The 21,556-nt window shown below is 44.4% G+C and overlaps 1 protein-coding gene across 1 annotated transcript in view; it reads left to right on the top strand.

The window, feature by feature from the left end:
• The first annotated feature begins 347 nt into the window (after positions 1–347).
• The window catches only part of lamc3 (laminin, gamma 3), an 86,010-nt gene continuing 64,801 nt past the window's right edge, over positions 348–21,556 (top strand). Inside the window, exons 1-2 of the mRNA XM_082169003.1 lie at positions 348–1,135; positions 19,310–19,614. Of these exons, the coding sequence (XP_082025129.1) occupies positions 766–1,135; positions 19,310–19,614 (675 nt within the window). The 5' untranslated portion in view covers positions 348–765. The remainder of the gene's footprint in view (positions 1,136–19,309; positions 19,615–21,556) is intronic.

Below are 21,556 nucleotides of genomic sequence, written 5' to 3'. Positions count from 1 at the left end.
TCTATATACTATAAGTTTGTATGTACTGGAATCAAATTATTTTTATTTATTTTTTGTGTGTGTTTTTTTGTTTAGTTTTTTGCTGTGTGTTGTAGTTATGGGCATCAACCAGCAGGGGCTATTGGGGTCATGCTAACCAGCTAAACTTTGATCCCTCAGTTATTTAATGAAATACATATGCTAACAGCAGTTCCTATCTCTTCTTACAAAAGAGGGCGCCTCTCTTCCAAACTTTCTCTCTCCTCTTTATACTTTTTTTTATCCGTTCTCTCATGTAGCCCCTCCCTCTATTTATCTAATTATTGGTCAACCCCAGTCAACTCCCCTCCAACCTTTCTCTTCCTTCTACTCTGTCTGTCTGCGAATCTCTACGAGAGAGAAAGAGAGTCTGTGTCCTCGGCTTCTTAGAGTGGAAACACATGCTGATAGAAAGAAAAATGGACTGAGGATGGAGGAATATTCCAGTTTCTTTACACCTTTCCTGCTTAACTGAATGTATGTGTTCATGCAACTTGTATATGTGAAACTTTATTGCTGCATGCAAACTCAGAGAATTGTTTCTGCATCACACAAAATGTGTGTATCTGCATGTGTGTTTGCTATATCACATACTTCATTATGCTTGCCTTTGAACACTGAACTGTTGAACTTCCCTTGAAGTTTTTCCCTGTAGCATGTGGCTCTGATTTGGATTATTTGCTAGACTTGTTTTCGAGCTCTCTGCTCTTTTGAAGTCGTTTCTGTTATAGGCCGTTGTGCAGAAGGATGGATTCCTCTGCACTTCACTCTCTTTTACTTCTGCTTTTCACCACCTTCTCCCATGTTCTTGCTGGAATGGACTCTTGTTATGATGAGGAGGGCGTCCCGAGCCGCTGTTTACCTAACTTCGAAAATGCGGCCTTCAATCGTTCCGTTATCGTTTCAAATGTGTGTGGTATCCCACCAGAGGACTATTGCATGCAGACAGGGTCCACACGCTCATGTCACCACTGTGATGCCTCGGACTTGGAACTGAATCGCAACGCCACTTACCTGACTGACTTCCACACGGATGAAGAGCCCACCTGGTGGCAGAGCCAATCCATGTTCTATGGAGTTCAGTATCCTAATTCAGTAAACATCACACTGCATCTAGGTAAGTCACCATTATTGTGCATTAATATCGATGAAACAGTGGGAAACAATGTGCAAAAACACAAAATGTGTACTGAACCAGTGTTAACTAAAACTGATCAAAATTGTTTTCGGTAATTTAAATAAATCTCCAATAAAATAAAATAGGAATATTAGACAGAAAATGTAAACGTAAAAAATGTCCTTGTTTTTCAATACATTAAACACTCAACCCAGCATTCTGTGCTCTGTAAACTGTATGCTAACTAAACAGCAACCAAGAGCAGTCTCAATCTGCTAATCACAATGTGTTTCCCAACTGTGAATTTGACACCTGAGAAATCTAATGTCATTTTGGTGGCCTATATCAGATTGGATGACTCTGATATCTCAGCTGGTTTAGTTCTATTACATTATTGCCCTGCAGACTTTACGCTACAGTGTTTTCAATCATAAGCATTCCCATATGTCTGTAAGAATGTAACTATTTTGAAACCATTTTGTTATTTGTATTCTGTGAAACTTTGCTCTTTTCTTTCTTCTTTAACCCTCAGAGACCCAATGTAGCAGAATTGAAGCACTTGAACAAAGCATTTGTAAAAATAACAAACGTTCACTAAATATGGGTAAAGACTACACATAACAGTAGCTGACACTCAGCTGACACACCAACAGCTTTGATTATTAGCGTATTAACTGCCACTGCTTGCTAAAATAACTCAAAATGATGGCAGCCAGCAATTGTTAGTTTTATTATTATTACTCCCAAATGGGAGTCAATGGCAGCCCCATGAACCATAAGTAGGAAAATTATGAAAATTGTCTCACTTGATGGTAATGAATAGTAATCTGACCAACTTTGGGGTCTCTAGGGCAAACTTAATAGTGCTGAAACCAGTTAAAAAATTCACTTTCAAATGGTTATAGTATATGGTTAACTGTTGTGGTTTTTCTAGAAAAACAAAACTTAGTACACCTGATTTCTCTCCTCATGCTCCACACTCAACATCTTACATCAAGACTCCACCCATTAAAGTAGAGGTCATTTTGAAAAGTACAGAATTCCATTTTTTCACTACACTGCTCCTTCAGATTTTGTCCAAAACTTGATCAGATGATCTTTGGACCACTGAACAACTTTTGTTCAGAAGTTATGTTATGTTGCAAACTTAACGATGTTTATGCAGAATTGGTTCAGAGGCTGTATCTCGGCAAATCTTTGATCCATTGAAACGAAACTGAAACCATGATCTGAGGGTCCATGACAAATTTGGGAACAGCGCCACCTACAGGTCATGAGATCTGAAAAATTGCTATTTTTGCACATAACTTTTGAACAGTTGTCAAAAATCAAAAGCTATGGATTCCTTGTGTCATTCTGATTCTGTGGATACTGATTTTGCAAGGATCATATGAACCATCGGTCCGCCATTTTAAAACTTGTCATGAAATTGCAATAGCTTTAAAACTATTTGATGTATCGGCACAAAATTAGGTAGGGATCATCGATAGCATGTCTTGAAGGTACCTGATAAATTTGAACTCAGCGGTCTTTGGACCAAACTGCTCAGAAATGAATGAACGGATTTTTTATATTCGCTACCGTTCCAGAGAAATACCTCTCCGAAGTTGACCATGCCTGTGTTTGTTGTCTTATGTTAGTTAACATGTTAAGTAACGCTTTTGTGTGCTCATTCTCACACTGAAAGCTCCCCATGGCAGCCTAGTGAATGTGCATCAAATGAGTGGCGCTCTCTGCTAAGCCAGGCCCTGAACATTTCAGTTTATGGGTTTGAATCCTGTGTGGCACATTCCCAGACAGCAAGAGGTACTGTGGCTAGAAGTGGTGCAAAAGTTTCTTCTGTTCCAGGCATTGTGTCTTTTTTAGAATGATCTAATCTGAATTTATTAAATAACATGCAGCGCATTTATATACAAAATCTTCATTTTGAGTTCATCCTCAACAGCTAACAGCTAAAAGCTGTCTGGACGCGACAAAGCGCCAAAGCATTTTTTTTCCTTTGTGTCAGTACGTCATAAATAGAACGAGGCATCAGTTTACTGTCTGAGATTTGTCGCTCGCATCGCACCGCATCCAGTGTAGACAACATCACTGATTATAATGTGTTCTTCTGTCTTTGCACCTTTTTCTTGTCATTCCAAAGAGCTGTCAATACCAAAACAGTTGATTCATAATTTCATAATACAAATAGACATCTGTCTTTTTGATTATTTTCTTAATCAAATTCGCTGCTGGCTGACTTGCACCATGTGGTTATTAACAGCTTTCAATTTCTGTACATCAAAAGTGTAAATATGATTTGAAGATATTCTTGGAAGCACAATTGGGAGATGAAATGGCATTAAAATGGTTTCAATGGGCTAATCAGGCACAAAACAGAAAGTGTATGTTCTTGTGTTTGCTCTGATTCAAAGATCCCTTGCAGTTGGATGTCTGTGAAAGGCCTTCTCACATTTCCAAACCAAACAGAATACATCCTAGGGAGGCCTACACACACACACACACACACACACACACACACAGCAGAGTGAGCGATGGGGGTGGTACAGAAAACACTACAAAGAATAAGACAAACACAGAAAGCAGCAGAGGTCCAGTGGCAGGTCAGGTCTTTCCTATACACACACGTAAACATACACAAACACACACATGGAGACTTCTAAGGAATGTTTCCACATCTGGTTTCCATTGTGGTTTTCATTCAAAGATGTTCAAAGGACCAATATGTGATATAGATGTTTGCTGTAAAATACTGAACCCAACATTAAAGATCATTGTATGCAAATCATACTGTTTTAACAAACCCTGTTTAGACCAAGTGCAAACACAGAAATATCACATATTTAGACACATATGTCACAGTTCATAACTAAACAGTTTTCGGTTGGTCTGTAAACTCTGTGCTTTAAGTTCAAGTCATCAATTTTGTTGTACTTTCATTTTATAGTGTTTACAAACTTGTTTTATTCCCAAATCTTAATAAAAGGAAGAAAAAAAATGTTCCAGTTTACCATACACAGACATGATTACATGCAGCTCTTTATAGTTTATAAATATTGAGTCTGCTCAGGTTCAGTTGAGTTCAGACACAAACTCACCCACACAGATAAGTTTAGTCTACTCATTCTTTCCAGGATAACAGCTGTCATGTGTCTTTCTGTAAAGGTACAGTATGAACATACTGTATGAACACATTAAACCTGTGGGAGACAAACACATGATATATAGCTTACTGTATATTCAAATTCAGGTCCCGCAGAGTGATTAATTGTTTTGACAGTTCCAGTTATCAAGATCAGAGCTGGAGACCAAATCCAGCCAAGATTTTCTTCTTAGGGTGTATTCACACCTGCCTTGTTTGGTTCGAATGAGTCGGTCTGCTCCGACTTGTCCGACTTGTGCATATGATCCGCTCTGTGCTATTGTCTCTAGACCGGAGCAGTCTCTGCGTGCTGCGGCGGTTCTCGTGACATTAAATTGGAACCAGACTTCACTCTCCCCAATGGAAAGCATACACTGTCTGAATCGTTCCCTACCCCCTATATAGTTCATTATGGGCCAATAAAGTAATCCATGTGACTCCAGTGGTTTAACCACAAATCACCCTATATAAAGTGTTATAATTATATAAATTATTGGAATATTGCTTGATGTTGTAACGTTGCATTATAGGCAGAATGAGCTAATACCATGTCTACACCGGACGTGACCGTTATCGCTCGTGTCGCAACAGCTAAAAGCTGTATAAACTGGACGCTACAAAGCGCCCGTTGCAAAGCATTTTTTCCTTTATGTCAGTACGTCATAAATTGAACGAGGCATCAGTTTACTGTCTGAGATTTGTCGCTTGCGTCGCACCACATCCAGTGTAGACAACATCACTGATTATAATGAGTTCTTCTGTCTTTTCACCTTTTTCTTGTCATTCCAAAGGGCTGTCAATACCAAAACAGTTGATTCATAATTTCATAACACAAACAGACATCTGTCTTTCTGATTCTTTTCTTAATCAAACTCGCTGCTGGCTGACTTGTACCTTGTGGTTATTAATAGCTTTCAATTTCTGCACATCAAAAGTGAATCCATGTGTTAAAGTAATCCATGTGACTCCAGTGGTTTAACCTCAAATTTATGAAGTGACGCGAGTGCCTTGTTTGAGCAAAAAAACATAATTTACCACTTTTACAAAATATTTATCTGCAATGTGAGAGCACCACAATGTATGTGTGTTGTGTTGATGCCAGAGCAGACCAGACTCCAGAGATGGTCTTATTATTTGGAAGATACGAGGGTCCGTGGCTCTACCATTGGAACAAGCTTAACGGCTTACTTGGATCACGTGTGCCTTGATAATCAATCACATTATGCCTTGACATCATTCAGTTTTGTTCAGAGTTGTGCGACGGTCGATCACTGTTTGCGGATACCATAGGCTGTGTCTGAAGTCGCCCCCTATACCCTTAAATAGGGCATTATTTGAGGGGACAGCCATTTGGTATCCGAAACCATAGTGGACAGTAACGAGTGCACTCATTCAATTCCACAATGCACCCCAATAACGAGTGTACATCCAATGTACGCTCAACGACTAGAGAATACCCATAATGCACTGTGAGAGTCGCGCACTGAATGAATTCCCGCGTCTGACCAGAGGATGGCGCCCGCAGCTGAATAAGCTGGTACAATGTGGCTACAGCATAATATCATACAGGTATAAATTCTTTTTCACTTGATTATTAAATTGTTTAATTAAGGCTTATCCATCGTTTCCATGACAGAGTTTAATATAAATATTTTCATCTTATTACTGGAGCTGCCAGTGTGCAAAGTTTCAAATAATTATATAACAGCAAGCACAAACTACAGTATGAAAAAGCAGCAGCCCTTCCAGCGCACTCACTTGTTTTCATTCACTCCCTCAAGTGGAGTCCACTATATTAGTGGACTAATGTAGGGAATAGTGAATGAGGATATAGGGGGTGATTTTGGACACAGCCGAAGAACGTAAGTTATGAATCTAACTATGGATCTGTGAGACCGAAGGATGACCTTCACTACGGTCTAATAGGATGATAACCTTCGTTCCGCCTTCTCTCGAGACCTTATGTAAACAAAGTCATGCCCATGACCCTGGAAAGCAGAACGTCACACGCTATAAAAGGCGAGTTAAACTTCCGGGTCATTCTCTTATCTTGAACGCCCTAGTGTTCCGAGCGACAATGATAGTGACGGTCATCCTTCGGTCTCACAGATCCATAGTTATATTCATAACTTACGATCTGTTTCGACCTCACTCTGACGTCACTACGGTCTAATAGGATGACTCATGTCAACGACTTACCGGTATGTGATTTTTACATAGGCTAGTTTATACTATTTAGACTTTATGTACATAAATTGACCATGCATTGAACAACTCTCGGGACACAGCTAGCAACAATTTGTTAATGTGACAATACATTTTATTAGTTTCATTTTCCAAATAACCAGTGGTGGAATGTAACAACATAAATTTACTCTGGATTAAAGTATAAATTTTAAGTACTTTAGATTGTTATTCAACTCCACTTCATCCCAGAGGCAAATATTGTAGCCTACTTTTTATGACTTTTTACACATGGATATTAGATTTTGATATTAGATATTGTTTAAACAAATATGAACAGTATATAATAGAAACACAAAAAATATGTCTTATAGATCAGGGATAGGCAACGTTTGGTCCTGCAGAGTTTAGCCAGAGACAATTTATATAAGAGACATGCCACTTCCTCAATCCTCAATACAACTATATAAGGAAAACCCGTAACGGCAAAGATGGCGGTTGTATGCACATGTCCCGCCCCTCCCGCTGGAAAGTCAATCATCTGCTTTTAACAGTCAAGCTGGGAAACATTTAAGCCTATCGTCTGGTTCCACTGACGCATGCGCACAGTTGAGGTTTTGCGACAGCGGAGACGATTTGGCGACAGCGAGTTGTGGTGTGTACAAGATCAGATGGAATCCACATGGAAGAAGGTGATAACAACGCGAAGGCACCGGACTACCAAGGTAGTTAAAGCATTTTATCGACCACAAATGTTACCTTACATTCTAAGTAAAAGACACAAAATATGTCTTATTTGATCGGTGAGAAATGTAGATGAACTGCTGCGCTTGTGACAGGGTGCATATTTAACTGAAAGAACAAGCAGAGAGAGAGAGAGAGAGAGAGAGAGAGAGAGCGAGAGCGAGCGTGAGCGTGAGCGTGAGCGTGAGCGTGAGCGTGAGCGTGAGAGCCCCGGTCGCGCGTGCGCACTCTCTCTCTTCGGTACACTGATAAAACAAATTACATTGAGCATTTTGTTGCTTGGTGCTTGTTGCTTGAAGTGCTTGGCACAACACCGGCATTCTGGATAGAGACGTAAATGAAGTTGGTGTTGTGAACCCTTGCGCATGCGTACTAAAAGTAAAAAGGCGTTTTAAACCTTATTTTGGGGCAAAGTCATCAAACTTTTTCAGCGATTTTTATCATATTTTACTGCTGTTTCTATAAATGCAGTTTTTATGTCCCGGTGACCAGTGAAAGTGCAGTTCTGACTCTCTGCCCATTCATTTAGATAGGAGCCTGGTCTTGTTAGTCCGAAATAGCTGCCCGGAGGCGTTGCCAAGATGGCGGCCGAGTGGCACGACTTGCCTTGCCTTTGGTTTAGCTCATAGAACGGTTTTGCCTATTAAAATATTTTATGGTTTGATTTTTGAGTATGTGAGTTAATTTCTTTTATTCTTCCCTCTGTCTGAGAACATCTCAGTGACTGGCAGCCCACGCCTGAGTCAGCCCTACAAACCTGTTGGTAGACAGTGGAAATATGCACTCATCCCAGATGATGTCCCACCAGCAGAGGCTTTACCAGCGTCTCTATTGTGCAGCCCATCTCCTGCTCAGCTCAATAAAAGTCTACAGAAAAATGTTTTCTTCCAATCTGTTTTATGTATACTGTTAATTTAAACTTTTATTTCGTTTTTCTTATCTTAACGTCACTTATCTTGTAAATAGTTGTAAAAAGTACTGTAAGTAAAAATTTATAGAACAATTTATTTTGTATCAAATGTACAAATTAATTGACATGACAAAAATAAATGTTCAAAAGAATTTCTTTATTACATGTACAAGTTATAACTTGCATTACAAAAATAAACAATGCACAGAAATAATTTTTTGTTTCATTTACAAATCCGGAAGGACTCCTTCAGAAGGAGCACCAGGCTGGCTGCAATTTGACAGTGCACACAACATTTTTTTTTTAACAATAGTCTAACATCGTGCTATCATTGATATTAATTAATAAAAAATATATATTTATCTGAGGTGCCGGAACACAGTTCCGGACCATTCCGGCCCACTTTAACCCCTGTTGGTGTCCATGCCGGAGACGTTGGTATCCATTCCGGAGATGGTGGTGTCCGTGGCGCAGACGGTGGTGTCCTTTCCGGAGACGGTGGTGTCCATTCCGGAGACATTGGTGTCCGTGCCGGAGATGCTGGGTGGTGTCCGTGCCGGAGACGTTGGTGTCCGTGCCAGAGACGTTGGTGTCCGTGCCAGAGACGTTGGTGTCCGTTCCGGAGACGTGCCAGAGACGGTGGTGTCCATGCCAGAGACGGTGGTGTCCGTTTCCGGAGACAGTGGTGTCCGTGTCGGAGACGTTGGTGTTCGTTCCGGAGACGGTGGTGTCTGTGCCAGAGACGGTGGTGTCCGTGCACTTGTCCGTACCGGAAACGGTGGGGTCCATTCCGGAGACGTTGTTGTCCATGCCGGAGACGGTGGTGTCCGTTCCGGAGACGTTGGTGTCCGTGCCAGAGACGTTGGTGTCCAGTCTGGAGACGTGCCGGAGACGGTGGTGTCCGTACCGGAGACGGGGGATGGTGTCCATGCCATGTTGGTGTCCGTTTCGGAGACGATGTTTTCTGTGCCGCAGATGGTGTTGTTCGTGCCGGAGACGGTGGTGTCCGTTCCAGAGATATTGGTCTCCGTGCCGGGGACGTTGGTGTCCGTTACGGAGATGGTGGTGTCCGTCCCGGAGACGGTGGTGTCCGTGCCGCAGACGGTGGTGTCCTTGCCGGAGATGGTGGTGTCCGTTCCGGAGACGTTGGTGTCCGTGCCGAAGACGGTGGTGTCCATGCCGGAAACGGCGGAGATGTGCCAGAGACATTGGTGTCCGTGCTGGAGACAATGGTATCCGTGCTGGAGACGGTGGTGTCTGTTCCGGAGACGGTGGTGTCCGTGCCGGAGTCGTTGCTGTCTGTTCCGGAGACATTGGTGTCCATGCCGGAGACGGTGGTGTCCTTTCCGGAGACAGTGGCATCCGTGCCGGAGACTATAGTATCTTCCAAAGATTTGAATTTTGCCGCAATTTTTTCTCTATAGAGTGTTGATATGACATCTAGTAAATGCACTAAGTTTCGTCATGCTAGCATGTGTGGAAGTATTTAAAACAAGTGTGTTACAACTAGCCCCGCTCTCCCCTATCCCTGGGGGTACATGAGGTGACAGAAGGGGGTACGTGAACAAAATGCTGAGGTTTGCGTTCATTTAATTAATTCTACCGCACCTTAAAATAACATTAAAACTGAGCATGTATTTCTAGCAGGTAAAATGCTGTAAATACATGACATTACATGACATTGAAATTACCTCATCTTTTGCAGTCAAAACTGACTGCATTCACTCAACAATGCTGCCTTGGCTAATAGCGCTATAGCCTACTGCCGTTCTCGACCATGTAGCCTACCTTTGTAAAATTGGGGATTTACTACTTACTAGCATGAATAACAAATATAGACACAGACTGTGCATATAGAGATCGATTTAAGATTTAAACTATCTTCGATACAAAAACATACCCTGTGTGAGTTCCTGTGTTTAATGTTGATTACATTAATTGAATATCCACACGATTGCAAATGTGACATTGATTTTATACAACAGTTCAGCAAACGAGAGGTATTAATAGTGATGTTAATTTTAAACACAGTATTGTCAGTATTTTTTTTTTTTTCAACAAAATAATAGCTCCACGAAAGCCACAGCAGAACAGCAGCACACAGCAGTGTTTGTGAATTAATCTGCGGCTTTGAACAAATCATGAGAGTCAATGCTTCAATGATTCATTCATAATTACAGCCACTTGCTTCGTTACTGCATGAATTAATGACTCGATGACTCACTCATAAAGACAGTGACTTGCCGCCACCTAATGGAGGTTTTAATTTAATATTTAAATGCATCACTTCGTTTTTTTTGCCATTGTTGCATATTTTTAGCATTATTTATATTATAAGGGAATTTGTAAAGGTAAAAAATGCACTGGAAAAATAGATTTAAGGGGGAAAATATTGCCCCTTACTGAAAAAGGTGTGACTGCAGAGAGGGGGAACACAGAAGGATATTAAAAGCTTTTGGGGGGGGGGGGGGGGGGGGTACGATACTATAAAATGTTTGAGAACTTAACATAGTAGCTAATGTTTACAAAAATGTTTTATTTTTCATTTTGGTTGTAGGCCTATTGTGTTTTCATTTGATGCATTAGAATAAAGTGTGAAGAAAACAAAAAGTTTCAAAACATATTTTAAACGGAAACGGTGTTGCGTTGAACACTCTGTTCTGATGATGCAGTTGCAACTATGGCAGCTGAGAAGGCCATTCTTTGTGTTCTTTGTGAAGAATTTCCGGAGCCTGATGAAATCGGTACGTGTTTAATACTGCAAAATATGCTCGCGATGTTACAGTCACTGCCCTTGCCGTCCAGAATAAAAGAGAACATCCCAATCGAGTGAAGGGATTTGTAGAAACTGACAAAACAAAAACAAACAAACTAATTCATAAATAAACAAGGAGGCGTTTCTCTGACTGGATCTTCCTCCATTTTTGGCTAAAAGAGGAGTATGGGAAATTCAGGTCTCATTAATATTCATAAACTCATTACCATAGCTATATTCTTTCTCAATTCTAGAAAGAAGGCTTTCCTGTAGCTCAGTGGTAAGAGCATTGCGTTAACAACGCAAGGTTGTGGGTTCGATCCCAGGGGATTGCACATGCCTATGTATAAATGTATAGGATAATGCAATGTAAGTTGCTTTGGATAAAAGCATCTGCCAAATGCATAAATGTAATTCTTACCTGTAAAAATAATATTTCTATATATCTGTAATACTATTTTCACTAGTTAAAATGCTAATTCTTGATATCGACAATTGAATTTCGACTAGTAAAAATTATAATTCTTGATATCTGAATTGTATTTTCACTTAACTCGACAAACAACGATAACGTCAAAACTGGCGACGGAAATGTAAGACAGAAGTATTAATACAGTGTTCAAATGGTATGTCCAAAGATGTTCCTGTGCAACAGCCCAGCAAACATTGAACTTTGGCACAACGATTAACGTTTGAGAATTTGAACTTGAAAAACGTAGTGTACTGTTATCTTTACATGGTTAAAACGTACTCGGTTACTAACGTAACCTCGGTTCTCTCTAGAAGAGGGAACGAGTACTGCGTAAGTATCTTACGCTAGGGGAAAATCCCTTTTCCGCGAGATATTGAAGCCAAAAAATTATCCTTAATTTTGTATTATTGTAAAACGCGTTGCAGCAGCATACAGACATAGGAAAGACGGCTCGTGTGCCTATTGGCTGCTCTGCGGCAACTGCAGCAGCCTATCGAGCGAGGCCTAGCGTGACGTCAGACCCAATGAGGGTGCTTCGCGCCCACTGCGTCACGTCCCGCCGAAACGGGTGTGGCTTAGGCCTATAAATACAGCTCGCAGGCAGCTGATATCTGGTTTTTCATCGCCGAAGCTAACCAGAGCGTGTGCATGCACGGCAAGATACGCAGTACTCGTTCCCTCTTCTAGAGAGAACCGAGGTTACGTTAGTAACCGAGTACGTTCTCTTACGAGAGGTCTCTCGTACTGCGTAAGTATCTTACGCTAGGGGACCCAATGTAAAACGCTGTGCGTGCTGGGATCTGACACCAAAGACCCAAGGGCGAAAGCCCGGGGTTCATATAGTGCATAATCACCAGGGGAGCTCACAGGGAGTCCGGGAAGAGGGAGGGGCGGAGCCGCAGCGTCCCTTAGACGCAAATTACATCATACAGACAGGGCGGAGTACGGCCTGAGCTGATGGAAAATTGTGGGTCTTATTTATTTGTCCATAAGCATTTTGCGGTCGATCAGCGGGCAGTGCTCATCGAGCAGTGCTCAGCAGACACAGTATTCTGAACCGATAGCATCAGAACAGACAGTACTGGTATATTTAGACCGACAACAGCCTGGCCTGTAAGGCGGGAACCTCTAGGTTATAAAACCTTATAAATGTAGACGTGGAGGCCCAGCCTGCCGCCATACATATATCTTGCAAGGCAATCCCACTTGACCAGGCCCACGACGAAGCCATGCTTCTCGTGGAGTGCGCTCTGACACCCAACGGGCACTGCATACCCTTGGAAGTGTACGCCAGCGCAATGGTGTCAACTATCCATCTGGATAGGCTCTGTTTCGACGCGGCTAGTCCCTTGGAACGTCCGCTGAACGAAACGAAGAGCTGCTCCGTCTGTCTGAAGACAGATGAGCGAGACACATACGCTCTTAATGCCCTGACTGGACAAAGGAAGCTCGCGTCTCCTTCCTCGTCAGAGACCGGTAGGGCTGACAGGGAAATGACCTGCGCCCTAAACGGTGTATTGAGGGATTTTGGAACATAACCGTGCTTAGGTTTGAGTATAACTCTTGAGTCATTAGGCCCAAACTCCATGCATGTCGCGCTTACTGAGAGCGCGTGTAAGTCCCCTATGCGCTTCACCGAAGCGAGAGCCAGAAGAAACACTGTCTTGAAAGACAGGTGTTTAAGATCAATCGTCTGTAAAGGCTCGAATGGGTCACCTTTCATGGCCTCCAGTACCACAGAAAGGTCACATACAGGGACTGAGGGAGGTCTGGGAGGATTCAGTCTCTTAGCTCCTCTAAGGAAGCGGATGACTAAATCGTTCCTTCCAATTGACTGACCACGCGTTGTTTTTGAGAACGCTGCTATGGCCGCCACATAAACTTTGAGCGTGGAAGGGGACCCGCCCTTGTCCAACAGCTCTTGTAGGAAGGAGAGAACCTCCGTCACCCCACAGTCTGGGGGCGACACGCCACGAGCTGTGCACCAGCTGGAGAACACTGACCATTTCGAGGAATAAAGACGTCGCGTAGACGGAGCTCTAGCCTGCGTGATCGTGTTTAACACTCCGCTTGGGAGGTCAGCGGGTATCCGTTGATGGCCCAAACATGAAGGGACCACAGCTCTGGGCGCGGATGCCAAATCGAGCCCTTGGCCTGAGAGAGGAGGTCCCTCCTCACTGGCACTGGCCATGGGGCAGTGCTCGCTAGCTGCATCAGAACTGGGAACCAGGGTTGGTTTTTCCAGAACGGCGCTACGAGTAGCACTGAGCATCCTTCTTCCCTGATCCGCTCTATCACCTGAGGCAGGAGAGAGACGGGAGGAAAGGCATTGAGCGGGCGGCGGGCGGCGGGGCCATACATGAGCCAGCGCGTCCCTACTCTTGGAGAAAAATTCCAGACAGTGAGCGTTTTCTTGAGACGCGAACAGGTCTACTTTCGCTCTGCCGAATTTCTTCCACAGCAGCTGGACTGTCTGTGGGTGTAGAGACCACTCGCCTGTCGGAACATTGTTCCTGGACAGTCTGTCCGGTCCTACGTTTAGGAGCCCTGGCACATGCGCTGCTCTCAGCGAGAGCAGGTTGCGCTGAGCCCACACCAGGAGGCGTTCTGTCAGCCTGTGCAGGTTTTGGGACCTGAGGCCGCCCTGGTGATTTATGTAGGACACCACTGACATGTTGTCCGAACGGACCAGGACGTGGTGTCCTCGTATTTGGGGACAAAAACGCGTCAGCGCGTTGTCTACTGCCAGCATTTCGAGGCAGTTTATGTGCAGAAGCTTCTCCCGTTCCGACCATTGGCCGAAGAACGGTCTGCCCTCGAGCAGCGCTCCCCATCCCGAGGTGGATGCGTCCGTAGACACCACCTTCACACTTGAGGAAGTCCCCAGGCTTACACCTGATTGGTACCAGTCGTTTGCTTTCCAAGGTTTCAGAGCTGCGATGCATTTCTGATTGACCTTGAGACGAAGCAGACCGGAAGCCCACGCTCGGCGCAGCACTCGCGCTTTCAGCCAGAACTGTAGCAGGCGCATGCGAAGCAAGCCCAGCTGAAGAACTGATGATGCTGAGGCCATTAGACCTAGCATCCTCTGAAATTTCTTGAGCAGGACAGATGCGCCGCAGCGGAAAGAGCTCGCTGCGCGCTGAATGTCTAGCACGCGCTGTGGTGACAGTCGCGCTATCATAGACAGCGAGTTCAGTTCTGTGCCCAGAAAAGATATTATCTGTCTGGGGGACAGGGAACTCTTCGCCCAATTGACTCTGAGACCCAGATTCTCGAGGTGATCGAGTAAAATGGTCCTGTGCTCTATGAGCATCAAGTGAGATTGAGCTAGAATCAGCCAATCGTCCAAGTAGTTCAATACTCGCATGCCCTGTAGCCTGAGGGGTGCGAGCGCTGCGTCCATGCACATCGTAAATGTACGGGGTGCTAGGGACAAGCCGAACGGTAGGACTGTGTACTGATATGCCTGGCCCTCGAAGGCGAATCTCAAATATCGCCTGTGACGTGACGCTATCTGTATTTGAAAATACGCGTCTTTCAGATCTATTGACACAAACCAATCTCCTCTGCGAATCTGCGCGAGGATTTTTCTGGTCGTGAGCATTCTGAACTGTCGCTTTGCAAGCACTCTGTTCAGTTGCCTTAGATCTAGTATGGGTCTGAGACCCCCGTCTTTTTTCGGTACCAGGAAGTATCTGCTGTATAGCCCTCCTTCGCTCTGAGCTAGAGATAACGGCTCTATGGCCCCTTTGCTCAATAGTTGAAAAATTTCGGCTCGAAGTAGGTGTGCTACTTCTGTTTTTACCATGGTCTCGACGCGCGTCGCATAGCGACGAGGGCGCCGGCGAAACTGTAGCGAATAGCCTCTTTTTATAATGTCTAGCACCCACTTCGAAACCCCGGGTAGCCTCACCCATGCATCTGCATGAATGGCTAGGGGTTGAATGCGAAGTGCGCTCTGGTCGCTCAGCGACAGAGGGGCTTCGGTGTGCTGTAACACAAGCGTCGCGCTTATGACATTCGAGGCAGAGGGCGCGCTGATAACAGCGGGCAGATTGCCCGCGCTCGGCTCCTCTGCGGTGGTTAACCGAGAGGGGGAGGGCTGGGCGAGTCCCGTAGGACTTGTCATGTCTGTATGTGGATGTGGGCGCGGGATAGCGGGCACATTTACCACACCGAGAGAATTGTCCGCCTGAGCAGAGCGAATGCACGTTGGTTTCGTTTTTACAGAAACCTCGAGACATGCAGGACGTAGTGATTGTGGGCACTGGGCAGTGGGCACATCTGCTACGTTTAATGCGCAATCGAACTGGGTCGATTTTATGTGCGCGAGCCCTGTGTGACGGGCTGTGCTTGTGTGTAGGAATGGGCACTGGGCAGTGGGCATTTTGTCTACACTCATAACACCATCGGCCGTGGCCGGGACACCAGAAAATACACTCTTTATGGGATTTATCTGGGTAGCCGTAAAAACGGCATTTGTGTGCAGGCAAGCGGTCAGTGGAACCGGCTTGTTGACTGCAAAATACACTGGAACAGTCACATTTCTTGGAACTGAACGAGCGATGAGTTTTGGTGGAAGTCCGGCCGCAGCGGGACTTGGACACCGTCGTTTCCCTAGGCGTGCTAGGACGACTTCGCGGCCTCGGGCTTTACCGCAATCCTGGGCCACGGCCCACGTGGGGCGGGGCGGCGGCCAGATGAGCGAGAGCGCGGTCTCGCGCTTCGGGCCTGTCGGCGCTGCGAAGTGGCGGCGGTGGGCGGAGGCTGAGGCTGTGAGCTCTGAGCAGACGGTTTCGCACGGCCTGCTGCAGAACTGGAGCGCTTCGGCAGGAAGTGCTTCATAGCCTGTGACGCTTTCTGTACCTCGGCGAATCTTTCCGCGAAATCTTTGACGGAAGTTCCGAAGAGGCCAGCGGGAGAAAGCGGAGCGTCGAGGAACGCAGCGCGCTCAGACTCAGACATCTCAGAGAGCGTTAGCCATAGGTGTCTCTCAGTGACAGTGAGAGAGGCCATGCTCCGTCCTATGGCCTGTGCAGCAGACTTAGTAGCGTGGAGAGCGAGGTCCGTAGCACTTCTCAAGTCTGGCACGCAAATTGCATCTGGTCCATTCTCGTCCAGCTTTCGGAGGAGATGGGCCTGGAAAATTTGCAGTGTGGCCATAGTATGCAGCGCTGACGCAGCCTGCCCAGCGGCGGAGAAAGCGCGACCGAGCAGGGTTGACGTCATGCGGCAAGCTTTTGAGGGCAGAGCCAGCTTAGCGCGCCGTCCAGCGGAGGGCGGGCAAAGGTGGGCTGCTATCGCTTCTTCGACCGGCGGCAGCGAATGGTAACCTCTGTTTTTAGCATCGTCAACAGCGGAGAATGCTAGCGAAACAGAAGAGCTCATTCTAGCTGAGAAGGGGGCGTTCCAAGACTTAGCGACTTCTTCGTGTAACTCAGGAAGAAAGGGCGCTGGTCTGGACGCAGGCGAAGCGCGCTCCCCGGGAAGAAGTTGTGAGCAGGCTGTTCAGGCGTAGATCACTCAAGGCCGAGGCTCGCCGCGGCCTGTGCGAGTATGCGTATCAGCTCTGACTCGATGCTAGCTCTTTTGCCTGACGATGCGCGGACAGAGGGCGCGAGATCCACAGAGCTCGCCCAATCCTCACTGCCCGATGCCAGAAGAGAGCAGGAATCATCCTCCCCCAATGCGTCTTTTTCATCAGCGTCATCGACGGAAGCGGCGGCAGACGGAGGCCGCTGTCCGTCAGGAAGAGACGAAGCCGGTGAAGCTGGCGGGCGAACCGGCGAGCTTTGACGGGTGGGGGAAGGTTCCGGGACCCCGCTGAGCACGGCGCTTTTTACGCCGCGGCACTACAGCGGGCGGAGGTGCAGTCTCAGTGAAATATGCCAGGCGAGTCCTCAGAGTCGCCATAGGCAGTAGCTCGCAGTGATGGCAGCCGCCGTCAGCGAGCGCGAGAGCTGTATGATCCTCACCCAGGCAGGAAACGCAGATAACGTGGCGGTCCCCATCGCTGAGTGTGGCTCTGCACGAGCCGCAGGAAGGCATCTTTAAAAAGACGCAAGCTCTTTTAGACAGTGTGTGTCGCGGCGGCGAACACACACACAACAGAGAGTGTAAAGGATATAGGCGCCGGATAGCGCAGCAGGAAGGCGATTGAAGGCGGCGCGGCCAGCGACTTCAGTGACGACTCGTCCCGCTGCAAGTGCTTCCTCAGACGGCGCGGCTTCTCTCCGGATCCAGCGATGCGTGTGCTTCGCTGAAGAGATGAAAAAATCAGATATCAGCTGCCTGCGAGCTGTATTTATAGGCCTAAGCCACGCCCGCTTCGGCGGGACGTGACGAAGTGGGCGCGAAGCACCCTCATTAGGTCTGACGTCACGCCAGGCCTCGCTCGATAGGCTGCTGCAGTTGCCGCAGAGCAGCCAATAGGCACACGAGCCGTCTTGCCTATGTCTGTATGCTGCTGCAACGCGTTTTACAATAATACAAAATTAAGGATAATTTTTTGGCTTCAATATCTCGCGGAAAAGGGATTTTCCCCTAGCGTAAGATACTTACGCAGTACGAGAGACCTCTCGTAAGAGAACAACATGTTCATTCATGTTTATTTGATGCTATAAATGAACTAGAAGGAAGAGATGATCGGTTCACGAGCAGCTTTAACTGAGACTCTACAGCGATCTGTCAGACACATTAAAGAGCCACAAAACGGTATTTATTGTTTAAATTTCTTTTAAAAATGACTAAATTTGAAAGTTGATTTGCCGGATATAGTAAATCATCCACTTTTGTAAGTAGGCTACTGTGAATTCATACTATCTTGTCACATACTGTTTTTCGCCTACTATGGGAAAGTTTGCTATTTTGGATGCACTGTCTTTATGAGTGAATCCTTGAATCATTCAATCAACTAATTTGTTAAAAAAAAAAAAACTGATTCAGACACCTGTGCTAGCACAATTGTTGAGACTGCTTGACTTTGTCTTGACATATTTTCACTGGCGGGGCAAAAAAAACAAAAAAAAAACAACAACTGGTAACAGAAAATAACTGGTAATATTGTGCCTAAAACATAAGTTACTCAATATTAAATTCATGTTTATTGAATTGTTGTGAACAATATCATCACACTGCAATCAAGCTGTTCGTCTGTATCAGTACGGTCATGTGATTATTGCTTATTTTGACCTCATACAGGCATTTGCCAGCTGTGGGAATTATTAGTGGATGACGACTCAGTGATCTTTTGGCAGCACTTGAAATAATTAAATTAGTTTTACAGAGATGGTAGCAATTTAGCAAACCTTAAAACACGGCAGAACAACAATAATCTGACTAAATTTAAAAAGGTTTATATAGGTAAATAGCTGTGTGTTATCAGTCAGTTATCTATTGCACTGGCTGCAGGAACAGTCCCTCTGGAGCAACCCAGGGTTAAAGAACTCTCCAGTACAATAAGATAATAAGATTTGAGTAGCAATTAAACTGGCAAAGTACCACCAAGTATGCCATTTTCTCAAGGCACAAACTCCACGTATTCTCTACAGACACAAGAAAGCTGCCTTCCACTCTAAACTGGATAAAGTGTCCTCGTCCTTTTTTCCTTTTTCATCCTTGATTTTCTTTTGGCTTGATCTAACACCTGCACATTCTTGTGCTCGATATAGATGAAGGACGTACAAGTGGTAAACTGCAAATATCACCTAAAGACCTATTTCTACCAAATTAATTTTGTTGCATTAAATAACATTTGAATATGGATAAAACCAGTTAATTTAGATGTTATAATCTTTTTTTTTTTTTTTTTGTGTAGATACAAATCTTACATTAACTCTGTTTACAGGTCACTTTAATTCTGTCCTGGGCTTTAATTATCAGGCTACATTAACTAAGGAAGGTACTGAATTTTGTGGGATCTGTCCAGATTAACATGACATTAATATTGTTGTTGTTTTTCCAAGGCAAGGCCTTTGAAATCACATATGTACGCTTAAAGTTCTACACAAGCCGACCAGAGAGCTTCGCCATCTACAAGCGTACAGAGGAGAATGGACCATGGCAGCCATATCAATATTACAGTGCTTCTTGTCGCAAGACGTACGGGAGGGACAATAAGGGCTTCATACGTCCAGGCGGGAAGGAAAGGATGGCACTCTGCACGGATGAGTTTAGTGACATCTCTCCACTTACCGGCGGAAATGTGGCCTTCTCCACATTGGAAGGACGACCCAGTGCCTACAACTTCGACCAGAGTGCTGTGTTACAGGTACGTCATGTTATTTTACAATATGAGATTTCGTCTGTCATGTAATGCAGTAGTATGATTTTATATTCAGGCCATCTGGATACATATTTTAGAATGCCAAATATAAACATGAATAATTTCTAATGTAATCCCAAGGGATTTACAGTGTATATGTGTAAATATTTACCTTCATGGCTTGTTGACAATAACTTGCTGTTTTAGTCAGCAGCTCATCTCCTCGGCCTATAGATATGTAGATGGTTGTGCTTTGTTGTTCCAGAGGAAAGCTTTGAGGGAAATATACCTCACTGTCAAGCTTCTCTAACTCTCAGACTTTCAGAGCAGAATTTCGCGGCTAAACATGAGTGTGCTCAGCATGCCGTGCTACTAAATACAGCCTGCAACTTTTTCCAAAGATTTCTAGGGAGCTTCTTCCACACAGAGATGCAGTCACAGCCATCAGATGAAGTTCAGAAAATCAAAGGTGACAGGCAGCTGCCAGAGCTCACCTAACTGTTTAATACAGTAGGTGAATACACACATATATGGGTGTTTCTGACTGCAACTGTTTTGGTCCTGTAGACCTTCAGTAAATACACTTGATTCACACTCTCACTAGTTTATTTGCCTACTAACAACTTCCAATTGTATACATACATGACAGAAAAATTATTTTATTTGTATCAGTCATGAACATTTCCACTGCAGTGTCACTTCCAAAACAGATGTATTGCGGTTAATGACAATTGTAAAAATTTTGGAATAGAATGACCGACTCGTTTATTTTGCTAAGCGTGATTTCATGGCTATCATTATATGTCTCTGACTCCTACAGGGCTGGTCAGAATTATTTGCCCCCTTGGTAAATATGATCAAAGATGGCTGTAAAAAATAAATCTGCATTGTTTATCCTTTTGATACTTTTTTTTTTTTTTTTTTATGCAAAAATCTAACCTTTTATTGAAGTAAAATAATTGAAAGTGGCGGGAAAATCACATTATGAAATAAATGTTTTTCTCCTAAACACATTGGGAACAATTATTTGCCCCCTTTTATTAAATACTTTTTGCAACCTCCTTTTTTCAGAATAACAGCTCTGAGTCTTCTCCTATAATGCCTGATGAGTTTGGAGAACACCTGACAAGAGATCACAGACCATTCCTCCATACAGAATCTCTCCAGATCCTTTAGATTCCCAGATCCATGTTTGGGAATCTGAAGAGAACAGCTTCTTCTCTTCAGTTCAGCCCACTCATTTTCTATAGGGTTCAGGTCTGGGGACTGGGATGGCCATTGCAGGTGCTTGGTTTTGTGCTCAGTGACCCATTTTTGTTTTGATTTTGATGTTTGTTTTTGGATCACTGCCCTGTTGGAAGATCCAAACATGGCCCTTTATAAGATTTCTAGCAGAGGCTGTCAGGTTTTGATGTTTTATCTGTTGGTATTTGATTGAATCCATGATGCCATGTATCTGAACAAGATGTCCAGGACCTCTGGCAGAAAATTAGGCCCACAGCATTAAATATACAGCAGAGTATTTCATTTTACACATGGGGTATCCCTGTATGAACCAAACCCATATTAAAGCTACAATATGTAATATTTTTGTAATAAAAATCCAAAATCACTTGCACAGTGTGATATATTTCCTGCAGTTGTGTACTTACAATATCCCAAAAGTTCCAAAAGATTTTGATTTCAGAGAAATTCCAATTTTAAATAATGGCTCGTCCATGTTCACTTGTCGCCTGTCAATAACGTAATATCCGCGTTATCCCTGGTTTCCGCTCGTATTGCCATAGTAACCATGGCGACAGACGTGGACAACTGCGTTACGTCTAGCGGCACGCTCACGCTATTGTTGTTTCGGTCAAACATTATGGACCATGGCAAGCAGACTTTGGGACAAAAGGAGAACTAATGCTGGGTACACACCAAAAGATTTTTTACATCTTATAAGATT

The sequence above is a fragment of the Leuciscus leuciscus genome, assembly GCF_965113295.1.
Source record: "Leuciscus leuciscus genome assembly, chromosome: 5".
Classification (NCBI taxonomy): domain Eukaryota; kingdom Metazoa; phylum Chordata; class Actinopteri; order Cypriniformes; family Leuciscidae; genus Leuciscus; species Leuciscus leuciscus.
The sequence above is the reverse complement of the archived record's forward strand: the minus strand, read 5'-3'. Positions and strand labels throughout refer to the sequence as shown.